Genomic DNA, 22,710 nt, shown 5'->3' on the forward strand with positions numbered 1-22,710 from the left:
GGGCGAATGGTCAAGAGTTGTGTCAAACCATGGAGGTCTGGTGAGAAATCGGTCAGGGTTTGGTGCAACCGGTTGAGGTTTGGGGCAAATGCTTCAGGTTTGGGTCAATAGCTGTTGATTTGGGGACACAGCGCAGGGGTGTTTTTCCATGGGTCTGGGGTTGGTGCCACCACCATAAGCATCACCATCAGCATTACCAGCACAGCAACCACCACTACATTTCGCGCAGTAGTAGGTGGCCGTGTCGTCGTCCCGGAGGCTGTTCATCTGCAGCGTGAGCGTGCTCTGGGAGTTGTCCCTGGAGATGGTGAAGCGCCCCTTGACCGACGGCGCGTAGTCTATGCTACCACCACTGCTGGTAATACCCGCGACCCACTCGAGCCCTTTCCCGGGGCCCTGTCGCACCCATTGCATGTCGAAGCTGCTGAAGGTGAAGCCGGAGGCCTTGCAGCGGAGGGTGAGGGACCCCCCGGGTGTCTGTTGTCCCCCTCCGGACTCCACCAGCTGCACGGCCGCCATCAGCCCTGGGGAGGGAGGAAGGAGAGAATTGAGTCGCCCGCTCCCGCCATCGCCCCCCATCTCCGTGACCCCACCAAAAATGGTCGAGGATTGGGTCAAAGGGTTGAGATTTGGGGCAAACCGGTGGAGGTTTACGTCAGGAATGGTCGGGTTTGGGGCAAATGGTCAAGGTTTGGGGTCTGGGCTCTGTGTCGGGTTCTGGATCCCAGAGCAAAGGGATTTGGGGCTCAAAACCCATCAAGGTTTGGTGCCAATTGTTGGAGACTTGGGCCCAAACCAGTTGAGACTTGGGCCCAAACTGGTGAAGGTGGGGACAGAGTGTGGGGCCGTTGGGTGACAATGCCGGGGTTGGTGCCACCAGAAGAGGAACCTCTTTGCTGTGGGGGTGGCAGAGCCCTGGCACAGGCTGCCCAGAGAGGTGGGGGAGTCTCCGTCTCCGGAGCCATTCCCAACCCGCCCGGACGCGTTCCTGTGCCACCTGCTCTGGGTGACCCTGCTCTGGCCGGGGCTTGGACCGGGTGACCTCCAGAGGTCCCTTCCCCCCGCCAGTCTGGGATTCTGTGACATTGGCCAAACCCAATGAAGGTTTGGGGCAAGAACGGAGCAGTTGCCCCATTTTTGGGGCAAAAGTGGTTGAGGTTTGGTGCAAATGGTCAAGGTTTGGGGCCAAAGGTCAAGAGTTGTGGCAAATCATGGAGTTCTGGGGCAAAATCGGTCAGAGTTTGATGCCAACGGTTGAGGTTTGGGGCAAAACCGGTCAAGGGTTTGTGGCAAATGTCAACATTTCGGCCAAAATTGGTTGAATTTGAAAGAAATGGTTGAGACTTGGGTCAAAACCAGTCAAGACTTGGGGCAAAACCACTTGAATGCTGGGGCAAATGGTTGGGATTTGGGGCAAATGGTTGAGATTTGGGCAAGCAGACGATATTTGGGACAAAAGCCCTCGAGGTTTAGGGCAAAAATGGTCAGGTTCGGGATAAGTGGTCAAGGTTTGGAGCAGAAGCGGTCGAGATATTGGTCGAGAGCATGGAAGGTTTGGGGCAAGAAGGGTGGAGGTTTGGGGCAGAAATAGTCGAGGTTTGGTGCCAATCATTTGAGATCTGGGGCGAGAATGGTCAAGGTTTGGTGCAAATGGTCAAGGTTTGTGGCAAATGGTCAAGAGTTGGGTCAAACCACGGAGGTCTGGTGAGAAATCGGTCAGGGTTTGATGATAATGGTTGAGATTTGGGGCAAAAATGGTCGACTGGGGCAAAATCGGTCGATGAGGGGACCCAACACGGGGAAGTTGGGACACGGTGCCGGGGCTGGTGCCACCACCATAACCAGCACCACCACCGTAAGCACATTTCGCGCAGTAGTAGGTGGCCGTGTCGTCGTCCCGGAGGCTGTTCATCTGCAGCGTGAGCGTGCTCTGGGAGTTGTCCCTGGAGATGGTGAAGCGCCCCTTGACCGACGGCGCGTAGCCTGTCCAACCACCACTGCTGCTAATAACCGCGACGTACTCAAGCCCCTTCCCGGGGGCCTGTCGCACCCAGGACATCTCGACGCTGCTGAAGGTGAAGCCGGAGCCCTTGCAGCGGAGGGTGAGGGACCCCCCGGGTGTCTGTTGTCCCCCTCCGGACGCCACTATCTGCACGGCCGCCATCAGCCCTGGGGAGGGAGGAAGGAGAGAATTGAGTCGCCCGCTCCCGCCGTCGCCCCCCATCTCCGCGCCCGGGTGTGGGGGAAAGGGGGTGAGTGGGGCCGGGTCCTACCTGGGAGGGCGGCCAGGAGAAGGAGGAGGAAGGCGGAGGGGGCTGATGCGCCATGGGTGCTGCTGGGGGGGCCCAGGGGGGTCCTATTGGTCAGGGGGATGGTGCAACGGTCGAGGTTTGGTGCCAAGAGTCGAGGTCTGGGGCAACAGCGATCGAGACGAGAGGGAAATGGCCAAGGTTGGGGTCAAAGGGTTGAGATCTGGGGCAAAAGCGCTTGAGGTTTAATTCAGGAATGGTCAGGTTTGGGGCAGAAGGTCAAGGTTTGTGGCAAAAGCCGTCGAGATACTGGCCAAACCCATTGAAGGTTTGGGTCAACATTGGTGGAGGTTTGGAGAAATAATGGTTGAGGTTTCCTGCAAGTCGTTTGAGATTTGGGTCAAAAATGGTCACGGTTTGGGGGAAATGGTCAAGGTTTGGGGGAAATGGTCAAGAGTTGTTGCAAACCGTGGAGGTCTTGTGCAAAATTGATCAGAGTTTGATACAAACGGTTGAGATTTGGGGCCAAAACGGTCAAGACTTGGGGTAACCGTTCATGTTTTGGGGCAAGTGGTTGAGGTTTGGGGCAAAACCAGTCAAGGGTTTGGTGTAAACAGTGAAGATTTGGGCCAACAGTGGTTGAATTTGGGGCAAAGGGTTGAGACCTGGGTCAAAACCAGTCAAGACTTGGGGCAAAACCATTCAACATTGGGGCAAACGGTTGAGATTTGTGGCAAGCAGACGATATTTGGGAGAAAAGCCTTGAGGTTTAGGGTAAAAATTATCAGGTTTGAGAGAAATAGTCAAGGTTTGGAGCAAAAGTGGTCGAGATATTGGTGGAGAGCATTGAAGGTTTGGGGCAAGAAGGGTGGAGGTTTGGGGCAGAAATGGTCGAGGTTTGGTGCCAGTCATTTGAGATTTGGGGTGAAAATGGTCAAGGTTTGAGGCAAATGGTCAAGAGTTTGGTCAAACCATGGAGGTCTGGTGAGAAATCAGTCAGGGTTTGGTGCAACCGGTTGAGACTTTGAGTAGAAATAGTTGAGGTTAAGGAGAAATGCTTCAGATTTGGGTCAATAGCAGTTGATTTGGGGACACAGCACAGGGATGTTGTTCCATGGAGAAGGGGTTGGCGCCACCACCACCAGCATAACTTTTCGCGCAGTAGTAGGTGGCCGTGTCGTCGTCCCGGAGGCTGTTCATCTGCAGCGTGAGCGTGCTCTGGGAGTTGTCCCTGGAGATGGTGAAGCGCCCCTTGACCGATGACGCGTAGCCTGTGCTACTACCATCATTCCAAATAGTTGTGATGAACTCAAGCCCCTTCCCGGGGGCCTGTCGCACCCAGTTCATGCAGACGCTGCTGAAGGTGAAGCCGGAGCCCTTGCAGCGGAGGGTGAGGGACCCCCCGGGTGTCTGGAGGCCCCCTCCGGACTCCACCAGCTGCACGGCCGCCATCAGCCCTGGGGAGGGAGGAAGGAGAGAATTGAGTCGCCCGCTCCCGCCATCGCCCCCCATCTCCGTGCCTCCACCAAAACTGGGCGAGGATTGGGTCAAAGGGTTGAGATTTGCGGCAAAAGCTGTTGAGGTTTAGGGCAAAAATAGTCAAGGTTTGGGGAAAAAGCCATCCAGATATTGGCCAAAACCAATGAAGTTTTGGGGCAAAAATGTTGGAGGTTTGGGGAAAAAATGGTTGAGGTTTAGTGCCAGTTGTTTGAGATTTGGGGCAAAAATGGTCGAGATTTGGTGCAAATGGTCAAGGTTTGGGGAAAATGGTCAAGAGTTGTTGCAAACCATGGAAGTCTGGGGCAAAAACGGTCAGGGTTTGATGCAAACGGTTGAGATTTGGGGCAAAACCAGTCAAGACTTGGGGTAACCGTTCATGTTCTGGGGCAAGTGGTGGAGGTTTGGGGCAAAACTAGTCAAGGGTTTGGTGTAAACAGTGAAGATTTGGGCCAACATTGGTTGAATTTGGGGCAAACAGGTGACACTTGGGTCAAAACCAGTCAAGACTTGGGGTAATCCTTCATGTTTTGGGGCAAACAGTTGAGGTTTTGCCCAAAACCGGTCAAGGGTTTGGGGTGAAAGTCAACATTTGGGACAACATTGGTTTAATTTGGGGCAAACGTTTGAGACTTGGGTCAAAGCCAGTCAAGATTTTGAGTGGCCATTCACGTTTTGTGGGAAATTGTTTCGGTTTAGAGCAAAGAGTTGAGGTTTGGGGCAAAACTGGTCAAGGGTTTGTGGGAAAAAGTCAACATTTGGGACAAAATTGGTTGAATTTGAAGGAAATGGTTGAAGCTTGGGTCAAACCCAGTCAATAGTTGGGGCAAAACCATTCAACATTGGGGTAAATGGTTGAGATTAGGGGCAAATGGACGATATTTGGGGGATAAGCCCTGGAGGTTTAGGGCACAAATGGTCAGGTTTGGGGTAAATAGTCAAGGTTTGCAGCAAAAGTGGTCGAGATACCAATGAAGGTTTGGGGCAAGAAGGGTGGAGGTTTGGGGCAAAAATGTTCGAGGTCTGGGGCGAATGGTCAAGAGTTGTGGCAAACCATGGAGGTCTGGGGCAAAAACGGTCAGGGTTTGATGCCAACGGTTGAGATTTGGGGCAAAACCGGCCAAGGGTTTGTGGCAAATGTCAACATTTCGGCCAAAATTGGTTGAATTTGAAACAAATGGTTGAGACTTGGGTCAAAACCAGTCAAGACTTGGGGCAAAACCACTTGAATGCTGGGGCAAATGGTTGGGATTTGGGGCAAATGGTTGAGATTTGGGCAAGCAGACGGTATTTGGGACAAAAGCCCTCGAGGTTTAGGGCAAAAATGGTCAGGTTCGGGATAAGTGGTCAAGGTTTGGAGCAGAAGTGGTCGAGATATTGGTCGAGAGCATGGAAGGTTTGGGGCAAGAAGGGTGGAGGTTTGGGGCAGAAATGGTTGAGGTTTGGTGCCAATCATTTGAGATCTGGGGCGAGAATGGTCAAGGTTTGGTGCAAATGGTCAAGGTTTGTGGCGAATGGTCAAGAGTTGGGTCAAACCATGGAGGTCTGGTGAGAAATCGGTCAGAGTTTGATGATAATGGTTGAGATTTGGGGCGAAATCGGTCGATCGGGGACCCAACACAGGGAAGTTGGGACACGGTGTCGGGGTTGGTGCCACCACCATAATACCAACCACCATAATCAACCACCATAATCCCAGAGGCTGTTCATCTGCAGCGTGACCGACGGCGCGTAGCCTGTCCAACTACCACTGCCGCTAATAACCGCGACGTACTCGAGCCCCTTCCCGGGGGCCTGTCGCACCCAGGACATCTCGACGCTGCTGAAGGTGAAGCCGGAGCCCTTGCAGCGGAGGGTGAGGGACCCCCCGGGTGTCTGTTGTCCCCCTCCGGACTCCACCAGCTGCACGGCCGCCATCAGCCCTGGGGAGGGAGGAAGGAGAGAATTGAGTCGCCCGCTCCCGCCATCGCCCCCCATCTCCGTGCCTCCCCCAAAAATGGTCGAGGATTGGGTCAAAGGGTTGAGATTTGGGGCAAAAGCTGTTGAGGATTGGGGTAAAAATGGTCAAGGTTTTAGGGAAAACGTCGTCGAGATATTGTCCAGGACCATGGAAGGTTTGGGGCAACAATGTTGGAGGTTTGGGGGAAAAAATGGTGAGGTTTAGTGCCAGTCGTTTGAGATTTGGGTCAAAAATGGTCAAGGTTTGGTGCAAATGGTCAAGGTTTGGGGGAAATGGTCAAGAGTTGCTGCAAACCATGGAGGTCTGGGGCAAAAACGGTCAGGGTTTGATGCAAACGGTTGAGATTTGGGGCCAAACAGTCAAGATGTGGGGTAACTGTTCATGTTCTGGGGCAGATAGTTGAGATTTGTCCTAAAAACCAGTGAAGGGTTTGGTGTAAACAGTGAAGATTTGGGCCAACATTGGTTGAATTTGGGGCGAATATTTGAGACTTGGGTCAAAACCAGTCAAGACTTGGGGCAAAACCACTCAACTTTGGGCCAAGTGGTTGCGGTTTGGGGCAAACGGTTGAGATTTGTGGCAAGCGGACGATATTTCGGAGAAAAGCCTTGAGGTTTAGGGTAAAAGTAATCAGGTTTGAGAGAAATAGTCAAGGTTTGGAGCGAAAGTGGTTGAGATATTGGTCGAGAGCCTTGAAGGTTGGGGGCAAGAAGGGTGGAGGTTTGGGGCAGAAATGGTTGAGGTTTGGTGCCAGTCATTTGAGATTTGGTGTGAAAATGGTCAAGATTTGGTGCAAATGGTCGAGGTTTGGGGCAAAAGGTCAGGAGTTGGGGCAAACCATGGAGGTCTGGGGCAAAAACAGTCAGAGTTTTGAGCGAAAGCTTGAGATTTGGGGCAAAAGTGGTCGAGGTTTGTGGCAAATGCTTCAGGTTTGGGCCAAGAAGGGTTGATTTGGGGACACAGCACAGGGATGTTGTTCCATGGGGCTGGGGTTGGTGCCACCACCATAAGCATCACCATCAGCATTACCAGCACCACAACCACCACCAGTACTTTTCGCGCAGTAGTAGGTGGCCGTGTCGTCGTCCCGGAGGCTGTTCATCTGCAGCGTGAGCGTGCTCTGGGAGTTGTCCCTGGAGAGGGTGAAGCGCCCCTTGACCTACGGCGCGTATGTTGTGGTACCACCAGTGTTAATCTGCGCGACGTACTCGAGCCCTTTCCCGGGCGCCTGTTGCACCCAAGCCATGCCGACGCTGCTGAAGGTGAAGCCGGAGCCCTGGCAGGACACGGCTTGGGACAGGGTCCATGGCTCAGGGTAGAGTTTGGGGGTCCGTTGAAGGCTCTGGTTTGGTGCAGAGAGTCAAAGGTTGTGGCGAAATGGATGGAGATGAGAGGAGAATGGTGGGGGTTTGGGGCAAAACTGGTTGAGGTTTTGGTCAAGTGGGTGAGATTTGGGACAAGGGGAGGATATTTGTGGCACAAGCTGTTGAGATTTAGGTCAGTGGGGGCCACGTTTGGGTCAAATGGCCAAGGTTTGGAGCAAAGTGGTCGAGATATTGGCCAAAACCAAAGAGGTTTGGGTCAAGAAGGGTGGAGGTTTGGGGCACAAATGGTTGAGGTTTGGTGCCGATCATTTGAGATCTGGGGCAAAAATGGTCAAGATTTGCTGCAAATGGTCAAGAGTTGGGTCAAACCATGGAGGTCTTGGACAAAAACGGTCAGGGTTTGATGCAAATGGTTGAGATTTGGGGCAAAAACGGTCAAGACGTGGGGTGGTTGAGTTGGGTCAAGAAATGGTTGAGGTTTGTCCCAAACCCAGTCAAGGGTTTGGTGTAAACCGTGAAGATTTGGTCCAACATCGGTTGAATTTGGGGCAAACAGTTGAGAGTTGGAGCAAAAGCAGTCACGATTTGGGGCAAAACCATTTGAGAGTTGGGGCAAATGTTTTGGATTTGGGGTAAATGGTTGAGATTTGGGGTAAGCAGACGATATTTGGGACAAAAGCCCTCAAGGTTTAGGGCACAAATGGTCAGGTTTGACAGAAATAGTCAAGGTTTGGAGCAAAAGTGGTCGAGATATTGGCCAAAACCCATGAAGGTTTGGGGCAAGAAGGGTGGAGGTTTGGGGCACAAATGGTCAAGGTTTGGTGCCAATCATTTGAGATTTGGGGATAAAATGGTCGAGATTTGGTGCAAATGGTCAAGAGTTGGGTCAAACCATGGAGGTCTGGTGAGAAATCGGTCAGGGTTTGCTGCAACCGGTGGAGATTTAGGGCAAAAGTGGTCAAGGTTTGTGGCAAATGCTTCAGATCTGGGCCAAGAAGGGTCGATCTGGGGACACGGCACAGGGATGTTGTTCCATGGAGAAGGGGTTGGTGCCACCACCACCATCAGCACTTTTTGCGCAGTAGTAGGTGGCCGTGTCGTCGTCCCGGAGGCTGTTCATCTGCAGCGTGAGCGTGCTCTGGGAGTCGTCCCTGGAGATGGTGAAGCGCCCCTTGACCGACGGCGCGTAGAAGGTGCTACCACCATAACTGTTAATACCTGCGACGAACTCGAGCCCCTTCCCGGGCGCCTGTCGCACCCAGTTTATGCCGAACCAGCTGAAGGCGAAGCCGGAGGCCTTGCAGGGGTCTGGGCTCGGGGCCGGGGGACAACAAGGTGCCCATAGATGACTCCAGGTGTTGGGTTTCTGCCCCACACGAGGAGTTGGGCTCCGTGCAGGGTTCCCGGCTGGCTCCCGGGGTCCGGACTGGGGTCAAGAATTCTGTTCTTGGGGACGATGGTGGAGTCTTGGGTTTGGGAGCCGGGGTCCGAGGGTGGTGGAAGGGTCTAGGAAGGGTGTTGGGGTTCTGGGGAGATGCTGGGAAGAGGGGACACAGTGCAGGGACATTGCGAGCACGGTGCCGGGGTTGGTGCCACCACTACCATCAGCATAACCACCACCACGACCATCTTTGGCGCAGTAGTAGGTGGCCGTGTCGTCGTCCCGGAGGCTGTTCATCTGCAGCGTGAGCGTGCTCTGGGAGTTGTCCCTGGAGATGGTGAAGCGCCCCTGGACCGATGACGCGTATTCTGTGCTACTACCATCGTTCCTAATAGTCGCGATGAATTCCAGCCCCTTCCCAGGGGCCTGTCGGATCCATCCCATGGTGAAGCTGCTGAAGGTGAAGCCGGAGCCCTTGCAGCGGAGGGTGAGGGACCCCCCGGGTGTCTGTTGTCCCCCTCCGGACTCCACCAGCTGCACGGCCGCCATCAGCCCTGGGGAGGGAGGAAGGAGAGAATTGAGTCGCCCGCTCCCGCCGTCGCCCCCCATCTCCGCGCCTCCACCAGAAATGGTCGAGGATTGGGTCAAAGGGTTGAGATTTGGGGCAAAAGCTGTTGAGGTTTAGGGCAAAAATGGTCAAGGTTTGGGGAAAAAGCCGTTGAGATATTGGCCAGGACCATGGAAGTTTTGGGGCAACAACGTTGGAGGATTGGGGAAAAAAACGGTTGAGGTTTAGTGCAAGTCGTTTGAGATTTGGGTCAAAAATGGTCAAGGTTTGGTGCAAATGGTCAAGGTTTGGGGGAAATGGTCAAGAGTTGTTGCAAACCATGGAAGTCTGGGGCAAAAACGGTCAGGGTTTGATGCAAACGGTTGAGATTTGGGGCCAAAATGGTGAAGACGTGGGGTAACCGTTCATGTTCTGTGGCAAGTGGTTGAGGTTTGGGGCAAAACTAGCCAAGGGTTTGGTGTAAACAGTGAAGATTTGGGCCAACATTGGTTGAATTTGGGGCAAACATTTCAGACCTGGGTCAAAACCAGTCAAGATTTTGGGTGACCATTCACGTTTTGTGGGAAATTGTTGAGGTTTGGGGCAAAGAGTTGAGGTTTGGGGCAAAACCGGTCAAGGGTTTGTGGCAAAAAGTCAAGATTTGGGACAAAATTGGTTGAATTTGAAGCAAACGGTTGAAACTTGAGGGAAAAGCAGTCAAGATTTGGGGCAAAACCATTTGAGTGTTGGGGCAAATGTTTTGGATTTGGGGCAAACGGTTGAGATTAGGGGCAAGTGGATATTTGGGACAAAAGCCCTCGATGTTTAGGGCACAAATGGTCAGGTTTGAGAGAAATAGTCAAGGTTTGGAGCAAAAGTGGTCGAGATATTGGTTGAGAGCATTCAAAGATTGGAACAAGAATGGTGGAGGTTTGGGGCACAAATGGTCGAGGTTTGGTGCCAATCATTTGAGATCTGGGGATAAAATGGTCAAGATTTGGTGCAAATGGTCGAGAGTTGGGTCAAACCATGGAGGTCTGGGGCAAAAACGGTCAGGGTTTGCTGCAACTGGTTGAGAGTTGGGGCAAAAGTGGTCGAGGTTTGTGGCAAATGCTTCAGATTTGGGCCAAGAAGGGTTGATTTGGGGACACAGCACAGGGATGTTGTTCCATGGGGCTGGGGTTGGTGCCACCACCATAAGCATCACCATCAGCATTACCAGCACCACAACCACCACCAGTACTTTTCGCGCAGTAGTAGGTGGCCGTGTCGTCGTCCCGGAGGCTGTTCATCTGCAGCGTGAGCGTGCTCTGGGAGTTGTCCCTGGAGATGGTGAAGCGCCCCTGGACCGACGGCGCGTAGTAGGTGCTACCACTACTGTAAATACCCGCGACCCACTCCAGCCCCTTCCCGGGGGCTTGTCGCACCCAGTACATGTCGAAGCTGCTGAAGGTGAAGCCGGAGCCCTTGCAGCGGAGGGTGAGGGACCCCCCGGGTGTCTGTTGTCCCCCTCCGGACTCCACCAGCTGCACGGCTGCCATCAGCCCTGGGGAGGGAGGAAGGAGAGAATTGAGTCGCCCGCTCCCGCCATCGCCCCCCATCTCCGTGCCCCCACCAAAAATGTTCGAGGATTGGGTCAAAGGGTTGAGATTTGGGGCAAAAGCTGTTGAGGATTAGGGCAAAAATAGTCAAGGTTTGGGGAAAAAGCCATCCAGATATTGGCCAAAACCAATGAAGTTTTGGGGCAAAAATGTTGAAGGTTTGGGGAAAAAATGGTTGAGGTTTAGTGCCAGTTGTTTGAGATTTGGGTCAGAAATGCTCAAGGTTTGGTGCAAATGCTCAAGGTTTGGGGGAAATGGTCAAGAGTTGTTGTAAACCATGGAAGTCTGGGGCAAAAACAGTCAGGGTTTGATGCAAACGGTTGAGATTTGGGGCAAAACCGGTCAAGACTTGGGGTAACCGTTCATGTTCTGGGGCAAGTGGTTGAGGTTTGGCCCAAAACCAGTCAAGGGTTTGGGGTGAAAGTCAACATTTGGGACAACATTGGTTGAATTTGGGGCAAACGTTTGAGACTTGGGTCAAAGCCAGTCAAGATTTTGGGTGGCCATTCACGTTTTGTGGGAAATTGTTTCGGTTTAGAGCAAAGAGTTGAGGTTTGGGGCAAAACTGGTCAAGGGTTTGTGGGAAAAAGTCAAGATTTGGGAGAAAATTGGTTGAATTTGAAGGAAATGGTTGAAGCTTGGGTCAAACCCAGTCAATAGTTGGGGCAAAACCATTCAACATTGGGGTAAATGGTTGAGATTAGGGGCAAATGGACGATATTTGGGAGAAAAGCCCTCGAGGTTTAGGGCACAAATGGTCAGGTTTGGGAGAAATAGTCAAGGTTTGGAGCAAAAGTGGTCGAGATATTGGCCAAAACCAATGAAGGTTTGGGGCAAGAAGGGTGGAGGTTTGGGGCAGAAATGGTCAAGGTTTGGTGCCAACCATTTGAGATCTGGGGCGAGAATGGTCAAGGTTTGGTGCAAATGGTCAAGGTTTGTGGCAAATGGTCAAGAGTTGGGTCAAACCACGGAGGTCTGGTGAGAAATCGGTCAGGGTTTGATGATAATGGTTGAGATTTGGGGCGAAATCGGTCGATCGGGGACCCAACACAGGGAAGTTGGGACACGGTGTCGGGGTTGGTGCCACCACCATAATACCAACCACCATAATCAGCTTTCGCGCAGTAGTAGGTGGCCGTGTCGTCGTCCCGGAGGCTGTTCATCTGCAGCGTGAGCGTGCTCTGGGAGTTGTCCCTGGAGATGGTGAAGCGCCCCTTGACCGACGGCGCGTAGCCTGTCCAACCACCACTGCTGCTAATACCCGCGACGTACTCGAGCCCCTTCCCGGGGGCCTGTCGCACCCAGGACATCTCGACGCTGCTGAAGGTGAAGCCGGAGCCCTTGCAGCGGAGGGTGAGGGACCCCCCAGGTGTCTGTTGTCCCCCTCCGGACTCCACCAGCTGCACGGCCGCCATCAGCCCTGGGGAGGGGGCAGAAGGGAGACCCCCCAGCTCCCCCTGCTCCTGGCTCCAGGCTGGTTCCAACCTCGGGGGAGAAAATCTGGGGTCCTGGGGGGGAGGGTCTGGGCCTTGGAAGGGGCCTGGGCTCTGGGTAGGGTTCCAAGACACAGAAGAAAGGGATTTTGGGCCAAAACCAGTTGAGATTTGCTGCAAACGTCAAGGGTTGAGGCAAAAGTGGTCGAGGTTTGGTGCAAACAGTTGAGGTTTGGCCCAAAACCAGTCAAAAGTTTGGGGTAAAGAGTCAAGATTTGGGCCAACATTGGCTGAATTTGGGGCAAACAGGTGACACTTGGGGGAAAACCAGTCAAGACTTGGGGTCATCCTTCATGTTTTGGGGCAAATAGTTGAGGTTTTGCCTAAAACTGGTCAAGGGTTTGGAGTGAACAGCCAAGATTTGGGCCCACAGTGGTTGAATCTGGGGCAAACATTTGAGACTTGGGTCAAAACCAGTCAAGATTTTGGGTGACCGTTCAGGTTTTGTGGGAAATTGTTTCGGTTTGGGGCAAACAGTTGAGGTTCGTCCCAAAACCAGTCAAGGGTTTGGTGTAAACAGTGAAGATTTGGGCCAACATTGGTTGAATCTGGGGCAAACAGTTGAGAGTTGGGGCAAAACCAGTCACGACTTGGGGCAGAACCATTTGAGTGTTGGGGCAAATGGTTGAGACTTGGGGCAAGCAGATGATATTTGGGACAAAAGCCCTCGAGTTTTAGGGCCAAAATGGTCAGGTTTGGGATAAACAGTCAAGGTTTTGGCCAAAAGAGGTGGAGAGTTGCCCCCAGTCCATGGCGGAGCTGCTGGAGATGGAGCCAGAGCCCCTGTAGAAGACAGTCAGGACCCAGATTTGGGCCAAAAGCCAAGGCTTTGGGGGGGATAAAGGGTTTTGTGGTCGGTGCGAGGCCCCGGACTCGCTCCGAGACCTGGGTCCTTGTGCAAGGGTGTGAGGGAGATGCCGGGACGTGGGGACACGGTGTCGGGGTTGGTGCCACCACCATAACCACAACCACCATAATCAGCTTTCGCGCAGTAGTAGGTGGCCGTGTCGTCGTCCCGGAGGCTGTTCATCTGCAGCGTGAGCGTGCTCTGGGAGTTGTCCTTGGAGATGGTGAAGCGCCCCTTGACCGACGGCGCGTAGTAGGTGCTACCACCACTGCTAATATACGCGACCCACTCGAGTCCCTTCCCGGGGGCCTGTCGCATCCATCCCATGCCGTAGCTGCTGAAGGTGAAGCCGGAGCCCTTGCAGCGGAGGGTGAGGGACCCCCCGGGTGTCTGGAGGCCCCCTCCGGACGCCACCAGCTGCACGGCCGCCATCAGCCCTGGGGAGGGAGGAAGGAGAGAATTGAGTCGCCCGCTCCCGCCATCGCCCCCCATCTCCGTGCCTCCACCAAAAATGGTCGAGGATTGGGTCAAAGGGTTGAGATTTGGGGCAAAAGCTGTTGAGGTTTAGGGCAAAAATGGTCAAGGTTTGGTGCGAATGGTCAAGGTTTGGGGGAAATGGTCAAGAGTTGCTGCAAACCATGGAAGTCTGGGGCAAAAAGTGTCAGGGTTTGATGCAAACGGTTGAGATTTGGGGCCAGAACAGTCAAGACTTGGGGTAACCGTTCATGTTCTGGGGCAAATGGTTGAGATTTGTTCCAAAACCAGTCAAGGGTTTGGGGTGAACAGTGAAGATTTGGGACAACATTGGTTGAATTTGGGGCAAACGTTTGAGACTTGGGTCAAAACCAGTCGAGATTTTGGGTGACCATTCACGTTTTGTGGGAAATTGTTGAGGTTTGGGGCAAAGAGTTGAGGTTTGGGGCAAAACCGGTCAAGGGTTTGTGGCAAAAAGTCAACATTTGTGACAACATTGGTTGAGTCTGCGGCAAACAGTTGAGACTTGGGGCAAATCCGTTTGACTCTTGTGATAAATGTTTTGCATTTAGAGTAAATGGTTGTGGTTTGGGGCAAGCGGACGATATTTGGGACAAAAGCCCTCGAGGTTTAAGGTAAAAGTAATCAGGTTTGGGGTAAATAGTCAAGGTTTGGAGCAAAAGTGGTCGAGATATTGGTCGAGAGCATTGAAGGTTTGGGGCAAGAAGGGTGGAGGTTTGGGGCAGAAATGGTCGAGGTTTGGTGCCAGTCATTTGAGATTTGGGGATAAAATGGTCAAGATTTGGTGCAAATGGTCAAGGTTTGTGGTAAACGGTCGAGAGTTGGGTCAAACCATGGAGGTCTGGTGAGAAATCGGTCAGGGTTTGCTGCAACCGGTTGAGATTTGGGGCAAAAGTGGTCGAGGTTTGTGGCAAATGCTTCAGGTTTGGGCCAATAGCGGTTGATTTGGGGACACAGCACAGGGATGTTGTTCCATGGGGCTGGGGTTGGTGCCACCACCACAAGCATCACCATCAGCATTACCAGCACCACAACCACCATCAGCACTTTTCGCGCAGTAGTAGGTGGCCGTGTCGTCGTCCCGGAGGCTGTTCATCTGCAGCGTGAGCGTGCTCTGGGAGTTGTCCCTGGAGATGGTGAAGCGCCCCTTGACCGACGGCGCGTAGAAGGTGCCACCACCACCACTGCTAATCTGCGCGACGAACTCCAGCCCCTTCCCGGGGGCCTGTCGGATCCAGTACATCTCGAAGCTGCTGAAGGTGAAGCCGGAGCCCTTGCAGCGGAGGGTGAGGGACCCCCCGGGTGTCTGGAGGCCCCCTCCGGACTCCACCAGCTGCACGGCCGCCATCAGCCCTGGGGAGGGAGGAAGGAGAGAATTGAGTCGCCCGCTCCCGCCATCGCCCCCCCATCTCCGTGCCTCCACCAAAAACGGTCAAGGGTTGGGTCAAAGGGTTGAGATTTGGGGCAAAAGCTGTTGAGGTTTAGGGCAAAAATGGTCAAGGTTTGGTCCGAATGGTGAAGGTTTGGGGGAAATGGTCAAGAGTTGTTGCAAACCATGGAAGTCTGGGGCAAAAACGGTCAGAGTTTGATGCAAACGGTTGAGATTTGGGGCCAAAACGGTCAAGACTTGGGGTAACCGTTCATGTTCTGGGGCAAATGGTTGAGGTTTGGCCCAAAACCAGTCAAGGGTTTGGTGTAAACAGTGAAGATTTGGGCCAACATTGGTTGGATTTGGGGCGAACATTTGAGTCTTGGGTCAAGACCAGTCAAGATTTTGGGTGACCATTCACGTTTTGTGGGAAATTGTTTAGGTTTGGGGCAAAGAGTTGAGGTTTGGAGCAAAACCGATGAAGGGTTTCTGGCAAAAAGTCAAGATTTGGGCCAACATTGGTTGAATTTGAAGCAAATGGTTGAGACTTGGGTCAAAACCAGTCAAGACTTGGGGGAAAACCATTTGAGTGTTGGGGCAAATGGTTGAGATTTGGGCAAGCGGATGATACTTGGGACAAAAGCCCTCGAGGTTTAGGGCACAAATGGTCAGGTTTGGGATAAGTGGTCAAGGTTTGGAGCAAAAGTGGTCAAGATATTGGTGGAGAGCATTGAAGGTTTGGGTCGAGAAGGGTGGAGGTTTGGGGCAGAAATGGTCGAGGTTTGGTGCCAATCATTTGAGATTTGATGCAAAAATGGTCAAGATTTGGTGCAAATGGTCAAGGTTTGTGGTAAACGGTCGAGAGTTGGGTCAAACCATGGAGGTCTGGTGAGAAATCGGTCAGGGTTTGCTGCAACCGGTGGAGATTTGGGGCAAAAGTGGTCGAGGTTTGTGGCAAATGCTTCAGATTTGGGCCAAGAAGGGTCGATCTGGGGACACAGCACAGGGATGTTGTTCCATGGAGACGGGGTTGGTGCCACCACCATCATAACCACAACCACCAGTACTTTTCGCGCAGTAGTAGGTGGCCGTGTCGTCGTCCCGGAGGCTGTTCATCTGCAGCGTGAGCGTGCTCTGGGAGTTGTCCCTGGAGATGGTGAAGCGCCCCTTGACCGACGGCGCGTAGTAGGCGCTACCACCACTGCTGCTAATACTCGCGACGAACTCGAGCCCCTTCCCGGGGGCCTGTCGCATCCATCCCATGCCGTAGCTGCTGAAGGTGAAGCCGGAGCCCTTGCAGCGGAGGGTGAGGGACCCCCCGGGTGTCTGGAGGCCCCCTCCGGACTCCACCAGCTGCACGGCCGCCATCAGCCCTGGGGAGGGAGGAAGGAGAGAATTGAGTCGCCCGCTCCCGCCATCGCCCCCCATCTCCGCGCCCGGGTGTGGGGGGAAAAACGGGGGTGAAGCGGGGCCGGGTCCTACCTGGGAGGGCGGCCAGGAGGAGGAGGAAGGTGGAAGCCAAGTGGACGCCCATGGCGGGACGAGGACGTGGCGAGGGCGAAAGGCTGAGGGATGGGGTCTCCAGTGTGGACAGAAGACGTCCGAGGGGGGATCTTCTCAACGCTGACGAACGCTGAGAGGGGGGGTGTCAGGAGGACGGGGCCGGGCTCTTCCCAGTGGTGCCCGGGGACAGGACGAGGGGTGACGGGCACCAACTTGACCGTGGGAAGCTCCACCTCAAGGCGAGGAGGAACCTCTTTGCCGTGGGGGTGGCAGAGCCCTGGCACAGGCTGCCCAGAGAGGTGGGGGAGTCTCCGTCTCCGGAGACATTCCCAACCCGCCCGGACGCGTTCCTGTGCCACCTGCTCTGGGTGACCCTGCTCTGGCCGGGGCTTGGACCGGGTGATCTCCAGAGGTCCCTTCCCCCCGCCACCAGTCTGGGATTCTGTGACATTGGCCAAACCCAATGAAGGTTTGGGGCAAGAACAGAGCAGTTGCCCCATTTTTGGGGCAAAAGTGGTCGAGGTTTGGTGCAAACGGTCAAGGTTTGGTGCAAAAGGTGAAGAGTTGTGGCAAACCATGGAGGTCTGGGGCAAAATCGGTCAGAGTTTGATGCCAACGGTTGAGATTTGGGGCCAACGCGGTCAAGACTTGGGGTAACCGTTCATGTTCTGGGGCAAATGGTTGAGGTTTGCCCCAAAACCAGTCAAGGGTTTGGAGAAAGAGTGAAGATTTGGGCCCACATTGGGTGAATCTGGGGCAAAGGGTTGAGAGCTGGGGCCAAACCAGTCAAGACTTGGGGCAAAACTGTTGGCGTTTTGGGGCAAATGCTTTAGGTTGAATTTGGGGCAAAACCGGTCAAGATTTGGTGCACCCCCCTTTGAGTGTTGGGGCAAATGGTTGGGATTTGGGGCAGAGGGTTGGGATTTGAGGCAAAAGCAGTGAAGGTTGGGGCCAAAGCGTTGAGGCTTGGGGCAAGGTTGGGTGTTGGGTGTGGGGCTGAGGGCCGGGTGCGGGGTTTGGGGAAGCTGCTGGGACCCACGGCAGGGATGTTGGGGTCGGTGCCGGGGCGCGGGCTCGGGGCAGGCAGAGGCAGCGGCTGGAGCCGTCCCAGAGCGCCGGGGGCTGCCAGGCATCGCTGCCTCCTGTCCCCCGCGGGGACGCGGCTCGCCGGCGCGTTTCCTGAGCAGACGCCGGCTCAGAGCCACCACCATCAGCAGCTTTCGCGCAGTAGTAGGTGGCCGTGTCGTCGTCCCGGAGGCTGTTCATCTGCAGCGTGAGCGTGCTCTGGGAGTTGTCCCTGGAGATGGTGAAGCGCCCCTTGACCGACGACGCGTAGTAGGTGCTACCACCATCGTTGCCAATACGCGCAACGAACTCGAGCCCCTTCCCGGGGGCCTGTCGCACCCATTCCATGCCGAAGCTGCTGAAGGTGAAGCCGGAGCCCTTGCAGCGGAGGGTGAGGGACCCCCCGGGTGTCTGGAGGCCTCCTCCGGACTCCATCAGCTTTTTCCAGGGAAAAAGCGGTCGAGATATTGGCCAAACCCATTGAAGGTTTGGGTCAACATTGGTGGAGGTTTGGGGAAATAATGGTTGAGGTTTAGTGCCAGTTGTTTGAGATTTGGGTCAAAAATGGTCAAGGTTTGGTGCGAATGGTCAAGGTTTGGGGGAAATGGTCAAGAGTTGTTGCAAACCATGGAAGTCTGGGGCAAAAACGGTCAGGGTTTGATGCAAACGGTTGAGATTTGGGGCCAAAACAGTCAAAACGTGGGGTAACCGTTCATGTTCTGGGGCAAATGGTTGAGGTTTGGCCCAAAACCAGTGAAGGGTTTGGTGTAAACAGTGAAGATTTGGGCCAACATTGGTTGAATTTGGGGCAAACGTTTGAGTCTTGGGTCAAAACCAGTCAAGATTTTGGGTGACCATTCACGTTCTGTGGGAAATTGTTTAGGTTTGGGGCAAAGAGTTGAGGTTTGGGGCAAAACCGGTCAAGGGTTTGTGGCAAAAAGTCAAGATTTGGGACAACATTGGTTGAATTTGAACAAATGGTTGAAACTTGGGTCAAAACCACTCAAGACTTGGGGCAAAACCATTCAACGTTGGGGTAAATGGTTGGGATTTGGGGCAAATGGTTGAGATTAAGGGCAAGCGGACGATATTTGGGACAAAGGCCCTCGAGGTTTAGGGCACAAATGGTCAGGTTTGACAGAAATAGTCAAGGTTTGGAGCAAAAGTGGTCAAGATATTGGCCAAAACCCATGAAGGTTTGGGTCAAGAAGGGTGGAGGTTTGGGGCACAAATGGTCGAGGTTTCGTGCTAATCATTTGAGATTTGGGGCGAAAAAGGTCAAGATTTGGTGCAAATGGTCAAGGTTTGTGGCAAATAGTCAAGAGTTGAGTGAAACCATGGAGGTCTGGTGAGAAATCGGTCAGGGTTTGATGATAATGGTTGAGATTTGGGGCAAAAATGGTCGACGTCTGGGGCAAAATCGGTCGATGAGGGGACCCAACACAGGGAAGTTGGGACACGGTGTCGGGGAAGGTGCCACCAACATAATAACAACCACCAGCATAACTTTTCGCGCAGTAGTAGGTGGCCGTGTCGTCGTCCCGGAGGCTGTTCATCTGCAGCGTGAGCGTGCTCTGGGAGTTGTCCCTGGAGATGGTGAAGCGCCCCTTGACCGACGGCGCGTAGTTTGTGTAACTACCACCGCTGTTAATACTCGCGACGTACTCGAGCCCCTTCCCGGGGGCCTCTCGGATCCATCCCATGCCGTAGCTGCTGAAGGTGAAGCCGGAGGCCTTGCAGCGGAGGGTGAGGGACCCCCCGGGTGTCTGGAGGCCCCCTCCGGACTCCACCAGCTGCACGGCCGCCATCAGCCCTGGGGAGGGAGGAAGGAGAGAATTGAGTCGCCCGCTCCCGCCATCGCCCCCCAACTCCGTGCCTCCACCAAAAATGGTCGAGGGTTGGGTCAAAGGGTTGAGATTTGGGGCAAAAGCTGTTGAGGTTTAGGGCAAAAATGGTCAAGGTTTGGGGAAAAAGCCGTTGAGATATTGGCCAAGACCATGGAAGGTTTGGGGCAACAACGTTGGAGGTTTGGGGAAAAAAACGGTTGAGGTTTAGTGCCAGTCGTTTGAGATTTGGGTCAAAAATGGTCAAGGTTTGGTGCGAATGGTCAAGGTTTGGGGGAAATGGTCAAGAGTTGTTGCAAACCATGGAAGTCTGGGGCAAAAACTGTCAGGGTTTGATCCAAACGGTTGAGATTTGGGGCCAAAGCGGTCAAGACTTGGGGTAACTGTTCATGTTCTGGGGGCAAACTGTTGAGGTTTGGGCCAAAACCGGTCAAGGGTTTGGGGTGAACAGTCAAGATTTGGGACAACAGTAGTTGAATTTGGGGCAAACGGTTGGGACTTGGGTCAAAACCGGTCAAGATTTTCGGTGACCGTTCACGTTTTGTGGGAAATTGTTCAGGTTTGGGGCAAAGAGTTGAGTTTTGGGGCAAAACCACTCAAGGGTGTGTGCCAAAAAGTCAGGATTTGGGACAAAATTGGTGGAATTTGAAGCAAATGGTTGAGACTTGGGTCAAAACCAGTCAAGACTTGGGGCAAAACCACTCAACTTTGGGCCAAGTGGTTGTGGTTTGGGGCAAACGGTTGAGATTTGTGGCAAGCGGACGATATTTGGGGGAAAAGCCTTGAGGTTTAGGGTAAAAGTAATCAGGTTTGAGAGAAATAGTCAAGGTTTGGAGCAAAAGCGGTCGAGATATTGGTCGAGAGCATTGAAGGTTTGGGGCAAGAAGGGTGGAGGTTTGGGGCACAAATGGTCGAGGTTTGGTGCCAGTCATTTGAGATTTGGGGCGAAAATGGTCAAGGTTTGGTGCAAATGGTCAAGGTTTGTGGCAAACGGTTGAGAGTTGGGTCAAACCATGGAGGTCTGGTGAGAAATCGGTCACGGTTTGATGATAATGGTTGAGATTTGGGGCAAAAATGGTCGACGTCTGGGGCAAAATCGGTCGATGAGGGGACCCAACACAGGGAAGGTGGGACACGGTGCCGGGGCTGGTGCCACCACCATAACAACAACCACCACCAGTACTTTTCGCGCAGTAGTAGGTGGCCGTGTCGTCGTCCCGGAGGCTGTTCATCTGCAGCGTGAGCGTGCTCTGGGAGTTGTCCCTGGAGATGGTGAAGCGCCCCTTGACCGACGGCGCGTAGTCGGTGCTACCACTGCTGCTAATACCCGCGACGAACTCGAGCCCCTTCCCGGGGGCCTGTCGCACCCAGGACATCTCGACGCTGCTGAAGGTGAAGCCGGAGCCCTTGCAGCGGAGGGTGAGGGACCCCCCGGGTGTCTGTTGTCCCCCTCCGGACTCCACCAGCTGCACGGCCGCCATCAGCCCTGGGGAGGGAGGAAGGAGAGAATTGAGTCGCCTGCTCCCGCCGTCGCCCCCCATCTCCGCGCCCGGGTGTGGGGGAAAGGGGGTGAGTGGGGCCGGGTCCTACCTGGGAGGGCGGCCAGGAGGAGGAGGAGGAAGGCGAAGGGGGCTGATGCGCCATGGGTGCTGCTGGGGGGGCCCAGGGGGGTCCTATTGGTCAGGGGGATGGTGCAACGGTCGAGGTTTGGTGCCGAGAGTCGGGGTCTGGGGCAACAGCGATCGAGACGAGAGGGAAATGGTCAAGGTTGGGGTCAAAGGGTTGAGATCTGGGGCAAAAGCGCTTGAGGTTTAATTCAGGAATGGTCAGGTTTGGGGCAGAAGGTCAAGGTTTGTGGCAAAAGCCGTCGAGATACTGGCCAAACCCATTGAAGGTTTGGGTCAACATTGGTGGAGGTTTGGAGAAATAATGGTTGAGGTTTCCTGCAAGTCGTTTGAGATTTGGGTCAAAAATGGTCACGGTTTGGGGGAAATGGTCAAGAGTTGTTGCAAACCGTGGAGGTCTTGTGCAAAATTGATCAGAGTTTGATACAAACGGTTGAGATTTGGGGCCAAAACGGTCAAGACTTGGGGTAACCGTTCATGTTTTGGGGCAAGTGGTTGAGGTTTGGGGCAAAACCAGTCAAGGGTTTGGTGTAAACAGTGAAGATTTGGGCCAACAGTGGTTGAATTTGGGGCAAAGGTTTGAGACCTGGGTCAAAACCAGTCAAGACTTGGGGCAAAACCATTCAACATTGGGGCAAACGGTTGAGATTTGTGGCAAGCAGACGATATTTGGGAGAAAAGCCTTGAGGTTTAGGGTAAAAATTATCAGGTTTGAGAGAAATAGTCAAGGTTTGGAGCAAAAGTGGTCGAGATATTGGTGGAGAGCATTGAAGGTTTGGGGCAAGAAGGGTGGAGGTTTGGGGCAGAAATGGTCGAGGTTTGGTGCCAGTCATTTGAGATTTGGGGTGAAAATGGTCAAGGTTTGAGGCAAATGGTCAAGAGTTTGGTCAAACCATGGAGGTCTGGTGAGAAATCAGTCAGGGTTTGGTGCAACCGGTTGAGACTTTGAGTAGAAATAGTTGAGGTTAAGGAGAAATGCTTCAGATTTGGGTCAATAGCAGTTGATTTGGGGACACAGCACAGGGATGTTGTTCCATGGAGAAGGGGTTGGCGCCACCACCACCAGCATAACTTTTCGCGCAGTAGTAGGTGGCCGTGTCGTCGTCCCGGAGGCTGTTCATCTGCAGCGTGAGCGTGCTCTGGGAGTTGTCCCTGGAGATGGTGAAGCGCCCCTTGACCGATGACGCGTAGCCTGTGCTACTACCATCATTCCAAATAGTTGTGATGAACTCAAGCCCCTTCCCGGGGGCCTGTCGCACCCATTCCATGCCGTAGCTGCTGAAGGTGAAGCCGGAGGCCTTGCAGCGGAGGGTGAGGGACCCCCCGGGTGTCTGTTGTCCCCCTCCGGACTCCACCAGCTGCACGGCCGCCATCAGCCCTGGGGAGGGAGGAAGGAGAGAATTGAGTCGCCCGCTCCCGCCATCGCCCCCCATCTCCGTGCCTCCACCAAAACTGGGCGAGGATTGGGTCAAAGGGTTGAGATTTGCGGCAAAAGCTGTTGAGGTTTAGGGCAAAAATAGTCAAGGTTTGGGGAAAAAGCCATCCAGATATTGGCCAAAACCAATGAAGTTTTGGGGCAAAAATGTTGGAGGTTTGGGGAAAAAATGGTTGAGGTTTAGTGCCAGTTGTTTGAGATTTGGGGCAAAAATGGTCGAGATTTGGTGCAAATGGTCAAGGTTTGGGGAAAATGGTCAAGAGTTGTTGCAAACCATGGAAGTCTGGGGCAAAAACGGTCAGGGTTTGATGCAAACGGTTGAGATTTGGGGCAAAACCAGTCAAGACTTGGGGTAACCGTTCATGTTCTGGGGCAAGTGGTGGAGGTTTGGGGCAAAACTAGTCAAGGGTTTGGTGTAAACAGTGAAGATTTGGGCCAACATTGGTTGAATTTGGGGCAAACAGGTGACACTTG

General features: G+C 53.7%; 1 protein-coding gene, 1 pseudogene and 9 gene segments (V, D, J or C); all 11 read right to left on the reverse strand.

Moving 5' to 3' along the window:
- Positions 1-93: 93 nt before the first annotated feature.
- LOC141737020 (Ig heavy chain V region 914-like) lies at positions 94-2,292 on the reverse strand. The segment is given in 2 exon segments: positions 94-524; positions 2,274-2,292. A coding segment is annotated over 1 exon segment (426 nt).
- Positions 2,293-2,363: 71 nt separating this feature from the next.
- LOC141737021 (immunoglobulin heavy variable 3-23-like) lies at positions 2,364-3,701 on the reverse strand. The segment is given in 4 exon segments: positions 2,364-2,472; positions 2,569-2,626; positions 3,222-3,230; positions 3,350-3,701. Coding segments are annotated over 4 exon segments (528 nt in total).
- Positions 3,702-7,503: 3,802 nt separating this feature from the next.
- Positions 7,504-8,964, reverse strand: LOC141737022 (uncharacterized). Its single transcript, XM_074571652.1, has 2 exons — positions 8,602-8,964; positions 7,504-8,397 (listed from the first exon to the last, which is right to left on the reverse strand). Exons 1-2 carry the CDS (start codon positions 8,959-8,961, stop codon positions 8,011-8,013), a joined length of 747 nt encoding a protein of 248 aa, XP_074427753.1. The 5' UTR covers positions 8,962-8,964; the 3' UTR covers positions 7,504-8,010.
- Positions 8,965-9,949: 985 nt separating this feature from the next.
- Positions 9,950-10,503, reverse strand: LOC141737023 (Ig heavy chain V region 914-like). The segment is given in 2 exon segments: positions 9,950-9,996; positions 10,179-10,503. Coding segments are annotated over 2 exon segments (369 nt in total).
- Positions 10,504-10,818: 315 nt separating this feature from the next.
- On the reverse strand, positions 10,819-12,342 carry LOC141737024 (immunoglobulin heavy variable 3-23-like). The segment is given in 2 exon segments: positions 10,819-10,845; positions 11,610-12,342. Coding segments are annotated over 2 exon segments (393 nt in total).
- A 210-nt stretch (positions 12,343-12,552) lies between these two features.
- LOC141737025 (uncharacterized) lies at positions 12,553-13,338 on the reverse strand (annotated as a pseudogene).
- An 831-nt stretch (positions 13,339-14,169) lies between these two features.
- On the reverse strand, positions 14,170-14,875 carry LOC141737026 (Ig heavy chain V region 6.96-like). The segment is given in 2 exon segments: positions 14,170-14,261; positions 14,407-14,875. Coding segments are annotated over 2 exon segments (429 nt in total).
- An 852-nt stretch (positions 14,876-15,727) lies between these two features.
- Positions 15,728-16,670, reverse strand: LOC141737027 (immunoglobulin heavy variable 3-23-like). The segment is given in 2 exon segments: positions 15,728-16,137; positions 16,247-16,670. Coding segments are annotated over 2 exon segments (462 nt in total).
- Positions 16,671-18,630: 1,960 nt separating this feature from the next.
- Positions 18,631-19,143, reverse strand: LOC141737028 (Ig heavy chain V region 914-like). The segment is given in 1 exon segment: positions 18,631-19,143. A coding segment is annotated over 1 exon segment (510 nt).
- A 1,007-nt stretch (positions 19,144-20,150) lies between these two features.
- On the reverse strand, positions 20,151-20,785 carry LOC141737029 (Ig heavy chain V region 914-like). The segment is given in 2 exon segments: positions 20,151-20,662; positions 20,767-20,785. A coding segment is annotated over 1 exon segment (507 nt).
- A 64-nt stretch (positions 20,786-20,849) lies between these two features.
- LOC141737031 (immunoglobulin heavy variable 3-23-like) lies at positions 20,850-22,174 on the reverse strand. The segment is given in 2 exon segments: positions 20,850-20,965; positions 21,823-22,174. Coding segments are annotated over 2 exon segments (468 nt in total).
- Positions 22,175-22,710: the final 536 nt, after the last annotated feature.

The sequence above is a fragment of the Larus michahellis genome, unplaced genomic scaffold (genome assembly GCF_964199755.1).
Source record: "Larus michahellis unplaced genomic scaffold, bLarMic1.1 SCAFFOLD_253, whole genome shotgun sequence".
Taxonomy (NCBI): Eukaryota; Metazoa; Chordata; class Aves; order Charadriiformes; family Laridae; genus Larus; species Larus michahellis.